We start from the raw sequence: 16,901 nt of genomic DNA on the forward strand, positions 1-16,901 counted from the left end.
CTGAAATACAGCGGCGCTTTGTGCGGCGCGCTCGGGATGAGTGCTTATAATGGAGTGCGTAATACGATGCAACTAATGGGGCATGTACTGGGACCAAAGAATTGGAAGTGAGTTGACAAGGTGAAGCGTTCCAGAAATGAGACGAGAATTTTTAAAAGGCTGCACGCACGCAAGTGGTCGCGTGGATATCTCGGCTTCCGTGGCATGCTCTAAATGCAGTCGAAGAGCGGTATGCTGAACTGGCAATTAGTGCCAATGCGACACATCTGCACCTGCACTGCTGGGCGCGAGACCGTTCCTAAACCGTGCAGTGTTCCATGCACTGCAGTCGAAAAGTGTCCGAGCGTTCCTTCTTCCTAGAACAGCAATTGTGCCTGTCTTCTTTTTTTTTTTTGGCGTGGGGGGGGGGGGGGGGTTGTGGCTTTGCTCAGACCCGCAAACTGATCTCTCGAATGTGCACTTCTTCAACGAGACTTTTCATGACCTCGTGAACATTTGACGCAGTCAACATGTGAAGGCGTTAGAAGAAAAACAACGACTCCGTGTCATTTTTAATATTCACAAAACAAGCTTGTACAGTGAAGGCAAATGGCTAAGAAATGATAATGAAAATAATGTTTGCCAATCCGCCCCAGGCGGCTTGACAGACAGGCGTAAATGATAACTGATCGAAAATGCGGTCACGCTTCATTATTTTTCAGCCTGATGTTGCGGCAGACTTGACGGAAGAGAAAGGCGCAGCGCTGCTGCGCTCCCTCTGCGACTGGCCCATTGAAGGCGCCATCGAGTTCAAAGATTTCTCGGCTTCGTACCGACCTGGCATCCTTCCCAATGTGCTCAGCAACGTCACCTTTACCGTCATGCCCATGGAAAAGGTGCCTCAACTATATTGCAGCTGTTTGTTTGTTATTGTTCTTTGTTTCAGAGGGAGGGTGGGCGGGGGGGGGGGGGGGGGTGAGGAAGCATAGAATTAATATACCTATTAATGGCGCACAAGGCTCAGAAAAATATCAATCACTAAATCGATATTCTTGCTTTTGTGCACTACTTGGGCTGCAACCAGCATAACTTGCCCGCAGCTGTGAACTGTAACTGCTGTCACAACTTTAGTATGGGAATAAATTGCTACGCCGAGGTATCGCTCTAAATGCTCACAAGAGAGGGGGAAGTTGAAATTGTAGTTGAACTACCCTCTTCCCACTTATCTCGCCCCCTCGAAAGTACATCCTCCAGCATTCAAGTGGGGCCGCAGTTTTTGGTCCATGGCCCACCCGGAAAGCACCTTTATAGGCCAGCAAGGGAATGCGACAGCTTTTCAATAGTTCCATGCTACGGCACTGCAGCGACTCATTCTAGATATAATTCTAATCAAGATACTGTTTGACGTAAGGCGTTTCTACATAGGCTATCCGAATGAAAAAGTTTAAGAAGAATACTGTATATTTCGCTATTCCTACTTGGGGAAAAATACCTCACTCTGACTCCACTTAAACGGAATGCAGCGCCCCAACAATACAACGCGGAGACAAAAGTTGTTAAAGTACCCATGTCGCTACGTATGAATCGGACACGCGCTATTACATGAACGCGAGACGTCCGCGTAGCAAGCTGTAACTTTCCCTCTGTTTTGCGGAGCAGTTTCAGATGCGAAGCTCTACAACTAAAGCGTCTGCACTTAACTATTCCTCCTTAAGGGAATAAAAAGGACTGTGAGGCTAAAGATGACACAGAAAAACAACTGGAAGAGCCAAACGGGCGTTGCGTCAACAACTACAGTGGCTTTAGGCTTTCACAACCATAAAGAGGACAAAAGAAATTAATCTTGAAAGTGTTCTGACAGAAATAAACCATGAGCTTTTCGAGATACCAAATAGTAAACACAAGTTAGTGATCTTACTTTCAATTAACCACACGGTCGCCTGGATAGAAAATCTGTTCAGTACATGAAAGATCAATATTATTAAGTTCAACAGAGATGAAAGAGTAGTCAGCCAAGACTTCGTAGTCAGAAAAAAAGGGTTCAGAAGGTGGAGGCCGAAGATAGCTGATGAAGACACTATGGAGGTAAGGAAGAAGCTGAATAACATCGAACAGTATAACCGAACGTGGAACCTAAAAATTAATGGACTTACTCATAATTATGATGATGACCTTCTTCAGAAGGTCAACAACTTAGCTTGAAGCTTACTAAGCTTTCCTTGGCATACATAGAAGGTCTTCATAGGCGGCTTCCTAAACAAAGTAAAACACCAGCTCTGATCCTTGACTTTGTATCCTGCTATACGCGAAACCAATGAATGGCAAAGAAAACAGACATGAAATCTTCCAATTCTCACAATTACTTCTTTGATAATTTGACCATGCACAACAATAAGCTGGATTGGATGACGAAAACAAGATCCAAATAAATAAATATCACTATGCTTGAATCAAGCATACTGATAATTCATTTCTTTGCGTCTTATCAGCATTTTCCAGTGCGCTTGGTTCAGTAACCGAAAGCTGCTGGTGTGTAAGGCTTGGGGCAAGCTGGTAATCCTTATCAAAAAGAAGCGCATCTTAAGATTCGTTGGCCTGTTTCTGCGTGTATTGATTTGCTGTTATGTTCCTTCATGATAGCAACTCCAAACTCATGACACTGAATCTTTTCAACCTTTGCTGCGAAGCCCTCGTTTTAAGGATACAAATAAACTGTCAGTTTTTGATGATGATGACGATGCATTTTTATGGCGCAAGAACAGCTTTGGACATAGAGCGCCATGGCACTAGGTAGTTTTCATTGCACAAGGTAGTTTTCATTGCGCAAGGTTGGGACAAACACCCATTTCCCAAGCATTTCACCCTTAAGAAGCCGAGCACCAGGCAGGGGAAAGCTTGTGCCCATTGTATCGCCGGTGGGTACCCGGCGGCACTGGGGATCGTACCCCGCCCCTCCCGCATGTGAGGCGGATGCTCAAATCACTACGCCACCGCTGCGGTAAAATGACAGTTTTTAATATAAATCTAAGAAGCTTGTGAAAAAAATGGTCTGAAATTCAGATGGCGTTGGATTTCCTTGATTATAGGTTTCACTTCGTTGCTTCCACAGAGGCGTCGCTGCACGATGAGAGTCATGTAGTACGTCTCCCGAGCTACAAACCTCAAGAGATTATCAGAAAATGTCCGAAATGTCGCGGAAGTTTATTTTTATGGCAGATGATATTGAGCACGAAGTTCTTCCTGAAATTTCTAATGTTTGCGGCCATTACGAATTTGTCATCATCATCAGCCTGACTACGCCCACTGCAGGCCAAAGGCCGCTCCCCTATCTCTGCAATTAACCATGTACTGTGCCAGCTGGGGCCACCCTATTCCTAAAAACTTCTTAATGTCCGCCTAACTTTCTTTCGCCCTCTGCTACGTTTGTCTTCTCTCGGAATCAAATCTTGGAATCAAAATCTGAAATGGATTCCTGAGAATTTGAGGTAATTTAAGAATTCGAATCTACGAAGCTTCTAGGTAAAGCAAAGTAATTTTTCACCACCATTTAAAATGGTGGCGTAATCGTCGAATAAAACCGCGACGATGTTCAGGCTTCTCATCACTGTATGGGGGGAGTGCGAGGAAACACGTTGTGACGTCCTTACTGCCGAAACTTCAGATGTCCGCTGCCTTAGCGTGCATGCTGCTGTGATTCCTCCGATACCGGGAAACAATGCTTTGCGAGACTCACCTTTAATGGCGTTGGTTTTCTTCCATGAAAAAACTGTTCATTCGCTGGAAACGTAGTGCTGTCGTGTGTGACGTCATTAATGGGGCCTCTGCTTGTCGTTGTCCACCGAAGAGAAGCCTCAACGCCGAGGCCGCTTTACTCGGCGATTACATCGCGATTTCAAATGCTAGGGCAAAACGATTCCGCAGGCGTTACCTGCATGTTTCACACATTCGGCCCTTTTAAACTCATCAAATTCTAAAACCTCTTTAGTTACCCTTAAGGACCAGCGGTTACCTTGCCTTCGCATCACATGCCCTGCCAAAGCCCATTTGTTCCTCTTGATTTCGACTGGGATGTCACTAACCCGCATTTGTTCCCTCACCACTCTGCCCGCGTCTGGTCTCTTAACGATACACCTATCATTTTTCTTGCCATAGCTCACTGCGCTGTCCTTAAAGGGGTTCTGAAACAGCTCCCAAGGCGAGTTCCAAATCCCTCAATCACTGCGTTGTGCTGTCATACACCTGAGCCAGGTGATTCACCTCTACTCGCAGCAGAGGACCCACAATCACGCGCGAAACTTGGCGAGCCCTTCCCGGCGACTTTTACATGCTCGAACCTGCGTATAATATCTTGAGGGGTGGCTATTGGGCAAATTCTTTCAGACGTCAAGCAGCTAGCATGGTCGCGGCCAATAAATCGCGTAGCTCTTGTGGGTTAAGGTACTCCGCCCTCGGAGGTGGGGCCGGCAGAGGACCGGGCGACCTTCCAGCGCGCAAAAAAAATGACGAGAAGAGAGGGAAAGGCGCAAACATGCTGAATTTCAAAATTTTACGACACTCAGCTTCTACAACGCTCATTAAAAAATTCTTGCTGGACGATATTCGTGAAGCGGCCCTTTCATAGTTCCTTTAGCTTAAGCTGAGCCGAGCCCTTTTCGTTACCTTCCACGTTTCCTTCACAAAGGGGAGTACCGTTAAGATGGAGCTGTGAAATCCTTTTCTCTTGAGGGACATTGGTAACCTGCCCTTCATGATCTGAGAGAACCTGCCATATGCGCTCCACCCCATTCTTTTTCTTGTGGTTACTTCCCTCTCGTGATACGGATCTGTAGTCGCTACATGCGCTAAATAGACGTATTCCATTACCAGTTTCAGCACCTCGCTACCAGGCGTAAACTGCTGTTTCCTTCCAAGACTGTTAAATATTATGAGTCAATTATTGTCAAATGCGACGGGGCACCGATTGCATTAGCTGATCTGCCTCTGTCTAGGGACCGCACGTAATTTAATAAGTATTACAACTGAATTCTGCCGTACGTGTTTCTTTTGGACGCGCAAGTTGTTTTGAGTGCAGACTTTAACAATTATTTACAAATACCTAGACCTTTACTTCATAATTTCCTCTTCGGTACTAAATTTTTAATTGTTCAAGCACTATCTTGTCACCAACAAAAATCGCATATGAAACTGAAACGCTCATCCACTTATGCGTTACTAGCCATCATCCCAATTGTTTTTCCTGGTGTTCTTACTTTAGTTGAAGCGACCACTTGCCAATATTTTGCTCCATTCCTCTCGTGAACAAGTGATGCCGGAATTTTTCACTCGGGATCATCGTTTTTTATCGTAATTTTACTAAGGCTCTCGCTGCTTTCCGCGATAAGATTGAAAGCACAATGTGGGATGACGCCTACAGTACAGAGGATCCGAACCTAACTTATGACAAGTTCCTTCATGAAATTAAGCAGAGTTCATCGTCATCATCATCAGCCTGAGTCTGCGCCCACTGCAGGGCAAAGGCCTCTCCGATGGCTCTCCAATTAACCCTGCCCTTTACCAGCAGCAGACAAAATCAATAATCATATACAAATCAAGAACTACGCAGCGAATTCCCCTAAAAACCGACACCCTAGCCAATAGCGTCGACCGATTATCCCCCTTAAACGATCCCTTTGCACCTACTACGTGAAATTGCACGTGGCGGCAGATGAAAGGGGAAAAATACGGCATAATCTGATTAACCACGCAGTCACGAAAATCGGTCGATGCCATTGGCTGTAGGAGGCGCGTCTGGCGCTTCATTCTTGAGTTGTATACAACTACGAAAAGTCCTGCCTCATTAGTTAACTTGACAAAAAATTCAGATGGGAGGAAAATTATTTGGTGTAGTTATTCGTTCCTTAGCTCTGAGTGTCCTAGCAAAATACAAGAAGTTCAAAAAAAAGCTAAACCTTAACAGTAAGAAAGCATAAGTTTGCTTTGGTATCAAGTGAGCCTAAAAATCTCTAGCTCCTTGAATAGCCTTCTTGATCATCCTACTAGCAAACTAACGTTTGATGGCCATCATTCTAGTGCCACATGTCTAACTTACTTACAAGTTAAAGGATCATTTCTTGAAATATGGTGCGTTGTTAGCACTAAGGGTCCATTAGGAGAATTGTAAAAAATCAGTTGAGTTGATCCTGGTAAGGCTATATTTTTGTGTGCCTGTAGCGAAGCAGAGGTACTTTGTTTTCTTAAATTGCTTGGCGAAAATTCTGCAGCTGGTGATGACGATATTCAGGCGCAACTAATCATGGCTTTGCCGACCGGATATGCTCTCCTTTGATTACATGTTTCTAATAACTTAAAAGAACGTCTTCTTGGGTGAGTTGGTCACAATTCATCTTTGGTACTAGGCGCGAACACAAAAAACACAAGGAAGGAAACGGGACAAAGTGCTTTGTCCCGTTTCCTTCCTTGTGTTCTGTGTGCGTTCGTGCCTAGTACCAAAGATGAATTCTAATAACTTGTTCAATTCGGGTATCTTTCCAAGCAGTATGAAAATAGCAAGGGTAAGAGCCTTAATTGAACAATGTGCAGTGCATAATATCAATAAGTGCTGGCCAATAAATGTGCTCCCTTTGTTTTCAAAATAGGTTCAGCTTTTCCTCAAACTGCTATTTGTTAAATACCGCTAAAAGCGACACTCGTCTTCAACAGCACCGCATGGTTTTGAGCATTTAAATCAACTGAAATGTTAGTGTTTCGTGCAAAAGAAAAAATATTATGTACCTTTCATTACACAAAATTTGCAGTTGGACCATTTTTTTCGAAAGTTTTTTTTATTCCACTGAGCTCAACATTCGTCTCCATAAACTCCTGCTCCATGGAATTCGAGGTGACGTGTTCAATCGAGTCCGCAGCTTTTTATCTGGTAGATGTCAGTGAACATTGATTAACGGCCACACGCTGCAGTTGCAACGTTTTATATATGGCGTCCCAAAATGATCGCCTCTGGGACCAGTGCTTTTTATTTAAAATAATGATAATGTGAACATACGTAAAATCCCAATAAAGTCAGCAATAAAATTTCAATAAAGGGTGTCAGGCAGGTAGGTACGGCCTGGCCCCAGCGCAATTCACCGCCTCTTTCCATGAGGTGCTCTGAGCTCTGGATTGGGAACAGTTGGAATAAGAGTTCATTGAGAATGCCTAAGTAATCAGCGATTCGCTAATGACATTGCCTTGCTAAGTCACTCAGGAGATGAATTGCAAAGCATGCTCAGTGAGCTAGACAGGTAGAGCACGGTAGAGAACGGTGGGTCTAAAATTTAATATGCAGAAAACCAAAGTAATGTTCAACGGTCTCGCAAAGCAACAGTCCACAATTGGTAGCGAGGTGCTGGAAGTGGTAAGGGAATACGTCTACTTAGGGTAGGTAATGACCACTGATCCGGATCATGAGAGCGAAGTGACTGGAAGAATAAGAATGGGGTGGAGTGCATATGGCAGGTTCTCTAAGATCATGAATGGCAGTTTACCAATATCCCTCAAGAGAAAAGTGTACAGCAGCTGTATCTTACCAGTACTCACCTACGGGGCAGAAACGTGGAGGCTAACGAAAGGGGTTCAGCCTAAGTTAAGGACAACGCAGTGAGCCATGGAAAGAAAAATGATAGGTGTAAGATTAAGAGACCGGAAGCGGGCATAGTGGGTGAGGAAACAAATGTGTGTTACTGACATCCTTGTCGAAATCACGAGGAAGAAATGGGCTTGGGCAGGGCCTGTAATGCGAAGGCAAGATAACCCCTGGTCCTTAAGGGCAACGGAGTGGATTCCAAGAGACAGTAAGCGTAGCAAGGGGCGGCAGAAGGTTAGTTGGGCGGATGAGATTAAGAAGTTTGCAGGCATAGGGATGATGCAGCTGGCAAAGGACAGCGCTAATTTGATAGACATGAGAGAGGCCTGTGCCCTGCAGTGGGTGTAGTCAGGCTGATGATGATGATGATTTTTATATGCGGAACACACTAGTCTTCTCTTTTCAGGGCAAACATTGTGTTTTCTGGGAGCAATGGCGTATGCCTGGTTGAATTATGTATATCCCTGGTTTGATATAAAAATTAGGTAAACTTGTCTAAACCAGAGTGAGTGATAATTAAGCCAAGAATAAAAAAGTTGATTTCTACATACCCATCAGACTTCAGAACAGCGATATCGAGCGTGTTTTTACTTGTGGAATTTTTGGAGTTCTCTTCGAAGAAGACTTGATTTGGGACTCCTGAAAACAAAAAATCGCATTGATTTCAAGTTCAGTTTCCATTTTCTATAAAAAAGATACCTTGTCCCTGCATGATTAAAGCGCCAACTAGTCGGATCTACACTATTGTCTTTTGATATGGGGCTCGATAACTAAGACAAATTTTGACATGTTAATGCGCCTTTACGGTGTACAAAAATCCATTAGTACGATGACCCCACAAGTCTACTTTGTTCTGAAACACAAATTGCTAAATATTTACCAATTGTTTTGAACTGAAACATTCTATTCATTTAATAAAATAAGTCGGGATTGAAGTGCATTTTCTTTTAGTTCTCTTTACCTTACAGTAATATTCATAACAATCTCAGAATTGGTTTTTCAGAAAAGCGTGTCTGAGAACAGAGTAAGTAAGGAATGCAGAAGTTATGCAACACAATACCCTATTTTTTAAATGATCACCCATATATTTTAGGTTTAGTTGCGTATTCTTTTTATAGGCATATATACTTTAAATAACGCTGTTACAAAAATTCTAATATTCTCCCCTGTGGCCGACGCAATGATTGTATGATTGAATGTTTGGTAATTCCCATCTGTAATTGTACTTTTACTGAATATTTAACGGTCCTCTATAATTCCTTATTACTCCTGTTACTACACGCTGTAAGGAAAAAGTGCTAACATTTCGGCACTTTGCAGTGTTCTTCGCCCATCTTTCTTTTCCACAGAGCGTCCACAGAGCTGTATCTGTATTGGTATTGAATGTGTTCATGTTGTTCGATCCTTGTTACTTTTGGCTGGCGATATTGAATCAAACCCGGGACCTGATTTTGAAACCGTGCTTGCTGAGCTAAAGAAACTGTCTACCGGGCAATCTACACTTCTCTCAGAGATACAAGACATGAAAAATCAACTTACGGCTACAGACGCGACAATCGCAGACTTATTAGCACGCATGTGTGTCCTTGAGGCACAAAACCAACTTATCACTGAGATGCAGTCGCGACTCGACTCGATGGAGACCGCGACAACGCAAATGTGCGCTCAGATAAAAAAAAAACTTGAAGCTCGTGTTGACGACGCTGAGAACCGGTCACGTCGGAACAATGTAACATTTTTTGGCATTCCTTACACTGATCCTGCAGAAACTTACGTACAATCTGAGGAAGCTGTAATCAGTCTATGTTCCAGTACCCTACATATAACAGTTGATGCAATCGATATTGAGCGCGCGCATCGCCTCGGCCGTCACACACCTGGTAAAATAAGACCAATAATCGTCAAATTTCACTCCCACAAAACAAAGCAAAATATTGTGTCCCATGGAAAAAAAATTCAGATACTGGTTACAGCGCCGGTGAGGACTTCTCGCCAGCTGTTAGGAAGGCTCGAAAGCGACTTATCACCTTTGCAAAAAACAAATCTGCGGCTTATATGCTCGGTTACAAAACCTTGTTTATTGGCCGCGCACGATACGTTTATGACGAGTCCTCGGAAACTATCAAATAAATATTTAGCACCCACCTAGAAAAAGCGCCCCACAGCATCACTCCAAGCCCACGTCTCGACTAACACCTCAGTCCACACTTTCTTTTTCCATAGTTTTCACGAACATCCGCAGTTTTATTCCTCACAGGGAAGAAATCTCAAGTCTTGTTCGCTCATCCAATAGCAGCATCCTCGTATTAACTGAAACCTGGCTGACTCACGAAATAAACGACAGTGAAATCCTGGCTGACTTATCGCACTTTAAGCTTTTCCGTAAGGATCACCAGGGGTCTCGTGGCGAAGGAGTGCTCATTGGGTTTTCTAAGAATTTAACATTTTCAATCGTTTCCATTTCTTCTGATCTCGAAATAACGTGGCTTTTCTGCCGTTGTCCTCCTCAGTGTTCTTGGTGTTTGTTATAGGCCCCCGCACGGTACCCTGGACTTTTCAGAGGAACTTAACTTGCTGTGTGAAATTACTGCTAAATATCAAAAGTCACATATACTTCTCATTGGTGATTTTAATTTTCCGGATATTGACTGGAGTACTAACACTATTACAGCATAAGGCACGGTGGAAGCCAAGAATTTCATAGAAGTCGGCCTCAACTTTGGCCTTACTCAAGTTATCCCAGCACCAACAAGAACAATACAAACATGCGCTAACATTTTAGACTTACTACTCGTCAGCCATCCCGAAAGTGTTAAGTCGGTTACGATATTTCCTGGAATAAGCGATCACGAAGTATTTCATGCCAATATAGCATTAACTCCGCTTCGAAGACAAATCTTCAAAAAGACGATTCGTTTGTACCACAAGGGTGACTATACAGAGATCAATCGTGAACTGGATGCCTTCTTTCAATCTTTCCAAACTAATTTCCACATTCGGTCTATCGAAGAAAATTGGGCCAAATTTAAGAACAAAATTATTGAACTAAATGATCAGTTCATTCATAAGTTCATCTTCCGAGAGAATTCTCAGAAGCCATGGTTCACAAAAACCCTTAAACGTCTGGAGAATCCAAAGAAGCGTCTTTTCCGCGCAGCCAAAGCACAAACTAACCAGACGGCCTGGGATAAGTATCACGCTGCTGAAAAGGCATATAATTCATCTGCCCAGAACGCCAAACGTTCCATTTTTAACAAGAATTTGCCTAAAATTCTACACACTAATCCTCGGAAATTCTGGGACATTATCAACCCAAAACCCAAACGCAATGTCAGTATCACAAATGAAGCGGTTGACGCACTTAGTCATGCCGAATGTGCTCACATGTTCAATATTGCATTTCAGTAAATGCTCACTAATGAATATGATGTACCATTTCATATGCCAAACACTTTTCTTGATGATTTCATGTCGCCTGTTGAATTTAACACTTCTTGAATTCTGTCGCTAATCGATAAAATTAAACATTCATCTGCCGGTTTAGACAATATCAACGCCAAATTTCTTAAGAATACTAAACCCACCAGTGCCAGATATTAAAGCTTGTTATTTCAACAGTCACTCTCTTCTGGCCAACTTCCTCGCGACTGTGAAAATGGGAAGGTCATTCCAGTCTTCAAATCAGGTAACACAAATTCTCCATTAAATTATCGTCCCATTTCTTTAACAAGTGTACCTTGCAAGCTTATGGAACACGTCATATTCTCTCATATCATGGCCTACTTGGATGCGAACAATTTCTTTCATCAAACGCAGCACGGGTTCCGGAAAGGCTTTTCTTGCGATACCCAACTAGCCCTCTTTATCCATGGCTTGCATGCCAACCTAGATCTTAACCTACAAACTGACGCTATATTTCTTGATTTTAAAAAAGCTGTGATGACCCCCATAATGCGCAGGTCCACACGGGACGGAGAGGCAAAGAGACACCGTATGGCTCAGTTTAAACAAACAGGTATATTCAATATTTACACATGATTAAGGTTATACATCAGAGGCTGGGGCGTCCGAGCTTACGTGCCGACGACTTCATGGGGGCGATGGAGTGGCTCCGGAGTTGGGCTCGAGCGGTTGCTGGCAGAAGCTGCACGCCGTCGGGCTTCGGCGCTGAAGGCCCTCTTCGCTAACGATGCCGTCCTGAGCGTGTATGCAGTAGAATTTCAATAGTCGTCCGTTTCTTCGAGGATGGTTCACAAACCCTTCCTCTAGTGTCGTTCGGCTTGGAAGATGAACAGGAGGCGAGCTTGTAGATGATGACAGCAGAGCATAATTTTACAACAGAACAAACTTTGCACTACTTTACTCATCGACCGGGCAGGTTAGTGCCTAAGTAGCATCACATTACATGCTAAGCATGGAGCCCCAGCTCAGACTGGACTGCATCCGTTTACATGTGCTTTTAAGCACTTGATTAACAAAGGACTAAGGGCGGTCATTTCCAGTGGCCCGCCCAAAGCATCAATTCTCCAATCCAAAATAACATGCGAGATGGGGACCACCCCTTTGGGTTGGGCTTAGCCTCGAACCCAGAGTCTGTTAACAATACAAACTAAATAAACAACAAAAACGCCACCACTCTCTCTCAAGTGAGAGTATACACAGGCTCTCTCTTCGGAGCTAATTCACTAGCGCCTGTCTTTCCACATTCTTGGCGAGTACTGCCTGTCCGCCATGACAGGTGTCCGTCGCGGCCCTTCTGGGAAGCTGTGGGTGCCTTCCCGGCGATAGCCCACGACAAAGGGGGGGGGAGGGAAAGAATGTCGTCTTCGCGGTATCGCATAGCGTCGGCTGTGGTACGGCGCGCTCTGGCCCGCTGACAGCTCCCTTGTCCTGGAATGTAACCGGAAATTGGGGAGGATAAAGCCTGTTTCCCCGGGGCGGCGGCGGGTCCGGTTTTTCTGGTCGTCACTCAAAGAGCATGGCTGGGTAATTGATGATGCCGCTGTCACGGGTCTCCGTCTACGCCGCGCCGTCGAACGTGGATCCTCGTAGCACGCACGGAATGTCACACTCGCTCACCCTCCAGAAGAATGTTCTCCGAACATTTGAGTCCACGCAGCTCCCCTTGTCTTTCTGAATCGCCTCGCACAGTGCGTCCGACAAAACACTTTTCGCTGCACTCAACACCACTGCACAACACCAATTGCCTCCGCTGTCAATACTGGCGTCTCCAGGGGCAGCACTGATCTTCTTTTACAGATAAACATGAAACTCAGCACCCAAGCCTCTCCTTTCTAGTCCAAACTGGACGAAATAAATTTACCACAGTTGCAAAGGAGCTCCCACTTCTAGCATGATCACGGCACAGACAAAAATATAGATAACGAAAGGAAGTAGGGCAGGTTCTGCATGCGCTCCGCATGCTCTCCTGTGAAGGTGTTACTTAATGACAGAAAGGTTTAACTACCAACTCCGATAACTTAACACATAAGCACATAGCAATGTTATGAGCTGCGGCATTACACAATTCTAACCAGTTCACAACTCCGCTCTGTTTACGCCATTAGTCCGACTTAGCTTTCCGATTTCGCAGCGGATATCGGCCTTCATGAGTCATACTAAGTAAGTCTGTGCCCCTTTGTCTGCTTTGGGACTCGCGAGGGCTCGTGGCAGGAGCCTCTCCTGGCGTTATCTGCGCGGCAACCTCGCGCGCTTCTTCTTCTAGCAATGCATGAAGTAAATCCGGTGGCATTCCGGCCGTCACCTCGGGCGCCTGCCGAACAAATGCAGGAGAGGGCGTTTCTTGCGAACTATCTGCGCGCTCCGCTTCACTTCTGTCCCCATCAAAATCCGCGCTTTCCCTTTCCTCATTTCGTGAATACTGAACCGGTGCCGACTTGAGGCGATTTGCGTGTATCCTTATCAAACGCCGGTTCACGTCTCGGACTCTGAAGTTTACCGGAGAAAGCTTCTCGACAACCTCGCACGGTCCTCTCCACTTCGTCTGGAACTTACAAGCTAGCCCAATCTGCCTTTGGCAGTTTTCAATGTACACGCTGTCCCCCACATCAAACGGCGCGTCTCTAGCACTGCGATCGTGCACCTCCTTCCTGCGCTTCGCCGCTTTCTTTAAGGACTCCTTTGCGATGTCCCTCGCCACTTGCAAGCGCGATTCTAGCTCAACCTTATAGTCGTCCAGTGAAGCGTATGAGACACGACGGGGGCCCTCTGGCACTTCACTAGGCTGGTCCGGGTCTCGGCCGTAGAGAAGAAAGAATGGCGATTCGCCCGTGCTCTCGTGTGCTGCGGAATTGTAGGCAAACATTGCATACGGGAGCCACAAGTCCCAGTCCCGCTGGTCGCGCGAAACAAAATGCGACAGGAACCCGGCCAGGGTTTGGTTCAGTCGCTCCACCGCGCCGTTGCAAGCCGGATGGTACGGTGTTGTCTGCTTCTTAGCGATCTTAAGCAGCTCGCAAACTCTCCTCATTAGCTGCGACACGAAGTTCGTTCCCCGATCTGTCAAGAGTTGCCTCGGGGGTCCATGTCGGAGCACGATCTGTTCGACAAATGCTCTTGCAACCGTGTCTGCCTTCTGATCTGGGAGTGCTACCGCTTCCGCGTATTTTGAAAGGTGGTCGACAAATACTAAAATGTACTTGTTTCCGGAAGTGGTCGTGGGCAATGGGCCCATTATGTCCATACCTGTCCGCTCGAAGGGAGCCGAAACCTCAGGGAACGGCTGAATTGGAGCTGGTCTTCGTCCCTTGGGTGTTTTTCTTTCGAGACAGGAATGACACTTCGCACAGTAGTCTCTAACATCCTGTCGCATGCCACTCCAAAAGTACAAACGCTCCACACGCCTGCGTGTCTTCGCTACGCCAAAATGACCGGCGCATGGCGCATCGTGAAACGCGCGAAGAACCCTTTCTGTCCACGACCGAGGTATGACGACTCTCTCCCAAGCGGTTTTCTCTGGTCTCCCTTTCCTGGTTGGCCTCGTGCGCCGACACAGGGTGCCGTCTTTGTCAATGAAATAACCTAGCTGTTCGGGATGAGACGGTGCGCCCTCTAAGCTTTCGATTATTCGCTTCAGGTCAGGATCTTTGCACTGCTCTGTGCGTAATTCGGCGGGGTCGACTACGGGGACAAACTCTTCTATAGCTGCCACGGCAGCTGTGCGGCTGAGTGCATCAGCATTCAGATGTGTCTTTCCTGACTTGTGCTCAACTTCAAAGCAGTATTCCTGCAGGTGTAGATTCCATCTAGCGAGTCGCGAGCTAGGGTCCCTGACACTCATCACCCATTTCAGAGGATGGCAGTCTGTGACTAGCTTGAATTTGCGGCCGTAAAGGTAGCATCTGAAGTGCTTTACTGCCCAGACAACGGCGAGGCACTCCCTTTCCGTAGCTCCGTACTTTTGCTCTGTGGGGCTCAACTGTCGGCTAGCAAAAGCAACGGGATGTTCTTTGCCCTCGATAACCTGAGATAGCACGGCACCAACTGCGAACTTTGACGCATCTGTGGCCATAACGAAGGGCAAACTAAAATCCGGGTGGCGTAACAGCGGTGCACTCATTAGCTTCCTTTTCAGGGCCCCAAAAGCATTCTCCGCGTTTTCGTCCCAACGAAAGGCGACATTTTTGGCTGTTAAGGCGGTGAGCGGCTTAGCGAGCTTGGCGAACTCCTCTATGTGCCTTCGGTAGTAACCGATCAGGCCGAGAAACTGCCGGACCTTGCGAACGCTAGTCGGGGATGGAAAATCCGAGACACACCTTAGTTTCTCAGGGTCCGGTCGCACGCCGTCAGCTGAAACAACGTGCCCGAGGTATTTCACCTCGTTTTTGAGGAATTGGCACTTAGAGGGCTTCAGTTTGAGACCCGCTGCTCTTAGTCGCACCAAAACCTGCTCAATATCGCGCAAATGGTTATCAAAACTGCCACTGTATATGATAATGTCATCTATATACACGAAGCACAGCCTCCCCAGAAGACCTGCCAGGATAACATCAGCGGTTCTCTGCCAGACAGCAGGGCTGTTGGCCAGACCCATCGGCATTCTTTTCCATTCATAGTGCCCTGAGGGCGTGTTGAATGCCGTTTTCTCGGCATCTGCCGGATCCATTGCTATCTGCCAGAATCCCGCCGCCATGTCCACTACCGTGAAGTAACTGGCAGAGCCCAGCTGAGAAAGCGTCTCCTGTATATTGGGGATGGGGTATGGATCGATGCGAGTTACGGCATTTAGTTTGCGGTAGTCCACTACCAATCGATACGAGCCATCTGGCTTTTCCACCAATAGTGCTGGTGCTCCCCAGGGTGACTTTGAGTGTTCGACAATGCCGCGATCAATCAGGTCCTGCACCTGCCGCTCCATCTCCTCACGTTGGGAGTAAGGAATCCTGTACGCACGCTGGTAAACGGGCGATGAAGTGCCGGTTTCTATCCTGTGCTTTATAACGCCACAGCAGCCCAAATCCAGGTTGGACGCGGCGAATACCTCCGAGTAGTCGTTCAGCAAACCAGCCAGAGCCTCCCTCTCCCTGGATTTTACGTGAGAAAGATCGAACGACACCTTTGGAGCAGCCGAAGGACTAGCATGCTCTACAGTTGCGAGTACCGTATCTGTGGGCACACGTTGCTCTATCGCAGAGGTGATGAAAGCCAATGTTTTGTTCTTGGGAAGGCTCAGTGGCTGCTGGCTACAGTTAACCACCCGTAGGGGCACTCTGTGGGCGTCATTAACTGTCACGAGGCACGCGGCTGCCTTCAGGCCATTGCTGAGAGAGTCGACCGGCTCAAGCACTCCCACGGCGCCGCTCTCTACATCTGAAGGCACAAACGCGTACAAAATGTGCTCCGACCAAGGAAGGACGACCGCCTCCTCGACCAGCCGGACGGCAACCCGCGAATATACCTTCTCCAATGATCCCACTGTTTGACGGGTGTCAATATCGGTAATGCGAATCTCAGCCCCTCTCCTGTTCAAAAACGGAACTTTTGAGCCGCCCGCATTAACCTCTTCCTCAGAGAATGAGACTACTACCTTCCCTTTTCTCAAAAAATCCTGCCCTAATATACCTGACACTCCGTTTGGCACAGACACCGTGTCCGGGCATACGTAGCAGGGGTGCTCCAATGCGATTCCGCCGAGAGAGAAGTGTAACCGGTAGAGTCCACTTATGCCAAGAGGATCCCCCGTTATGCCTACAAATTTGGTTGCCATACCACCAGACGCTTCCAACACCTCGCGGTCCCCCTTCCTTCGAAGCGTGTTAAAACTGCTCTCCTTAAGCAATGTCAC

General features: G+C 46.4%; 1 protein-coding gene and 1 long non-coding RNA gene across 2 annotated transcripts in view; one reads left to right on the forward strand and one right to left on the reverse strand.

Annotated features, from left to right (window-relative positions):
- LOC144108698 (multidrug resistance-associated protein 1-like) overlaps positions 1-16,901 on the forward strand; it is a 256,880-nt gene that overhangs the window by 229,322 nt on the left and 10,657 nt on the right. Inside the window, exon 23 of the mRNA XM_077641869.1 lies at positions 702-875. Within this exon, the coding sequence (XP_077497995.1) occupies positions 702-875 (174 nt within the window). The remainder of the gene's footprint in view (positions 1-701; positions 876-16,901) is intronic.
- The window catches only part of LOC144108884 (uncharacterized), a 106,302-nt gene that overhangs the window by 80,198 nt on the left and 9,203 nt on the right, over positions 1-16,901 (reverse strand). Inside the window, exon 2 of the long non-coding RNA XR_013309536.1 lies at positions 8,149-8,236. This is a non-coding gene — a long non-coding RNA (uncharacterized LOC144108884). The remainder of the gene's footprint in view (positions 1-8,148; positions 8,237-16,901) is intronic.

This window comes from Amblyomma americanum, chromosome 10 (genome assembly GCF_052857255.1).
Source record: "Amblyomma americanum isolate KBUSLIRL-KWMA chromosome 10, ASM5285725v1, whole genome shotgun sequence".
NCBI classification, from domain to species: domain Eukaryota; kingdom Metazoa; phylum Arthropoda; class Arachnida; order Ixodida; family Ixodidae; genus Amblyomma; species Amblyomma americanum.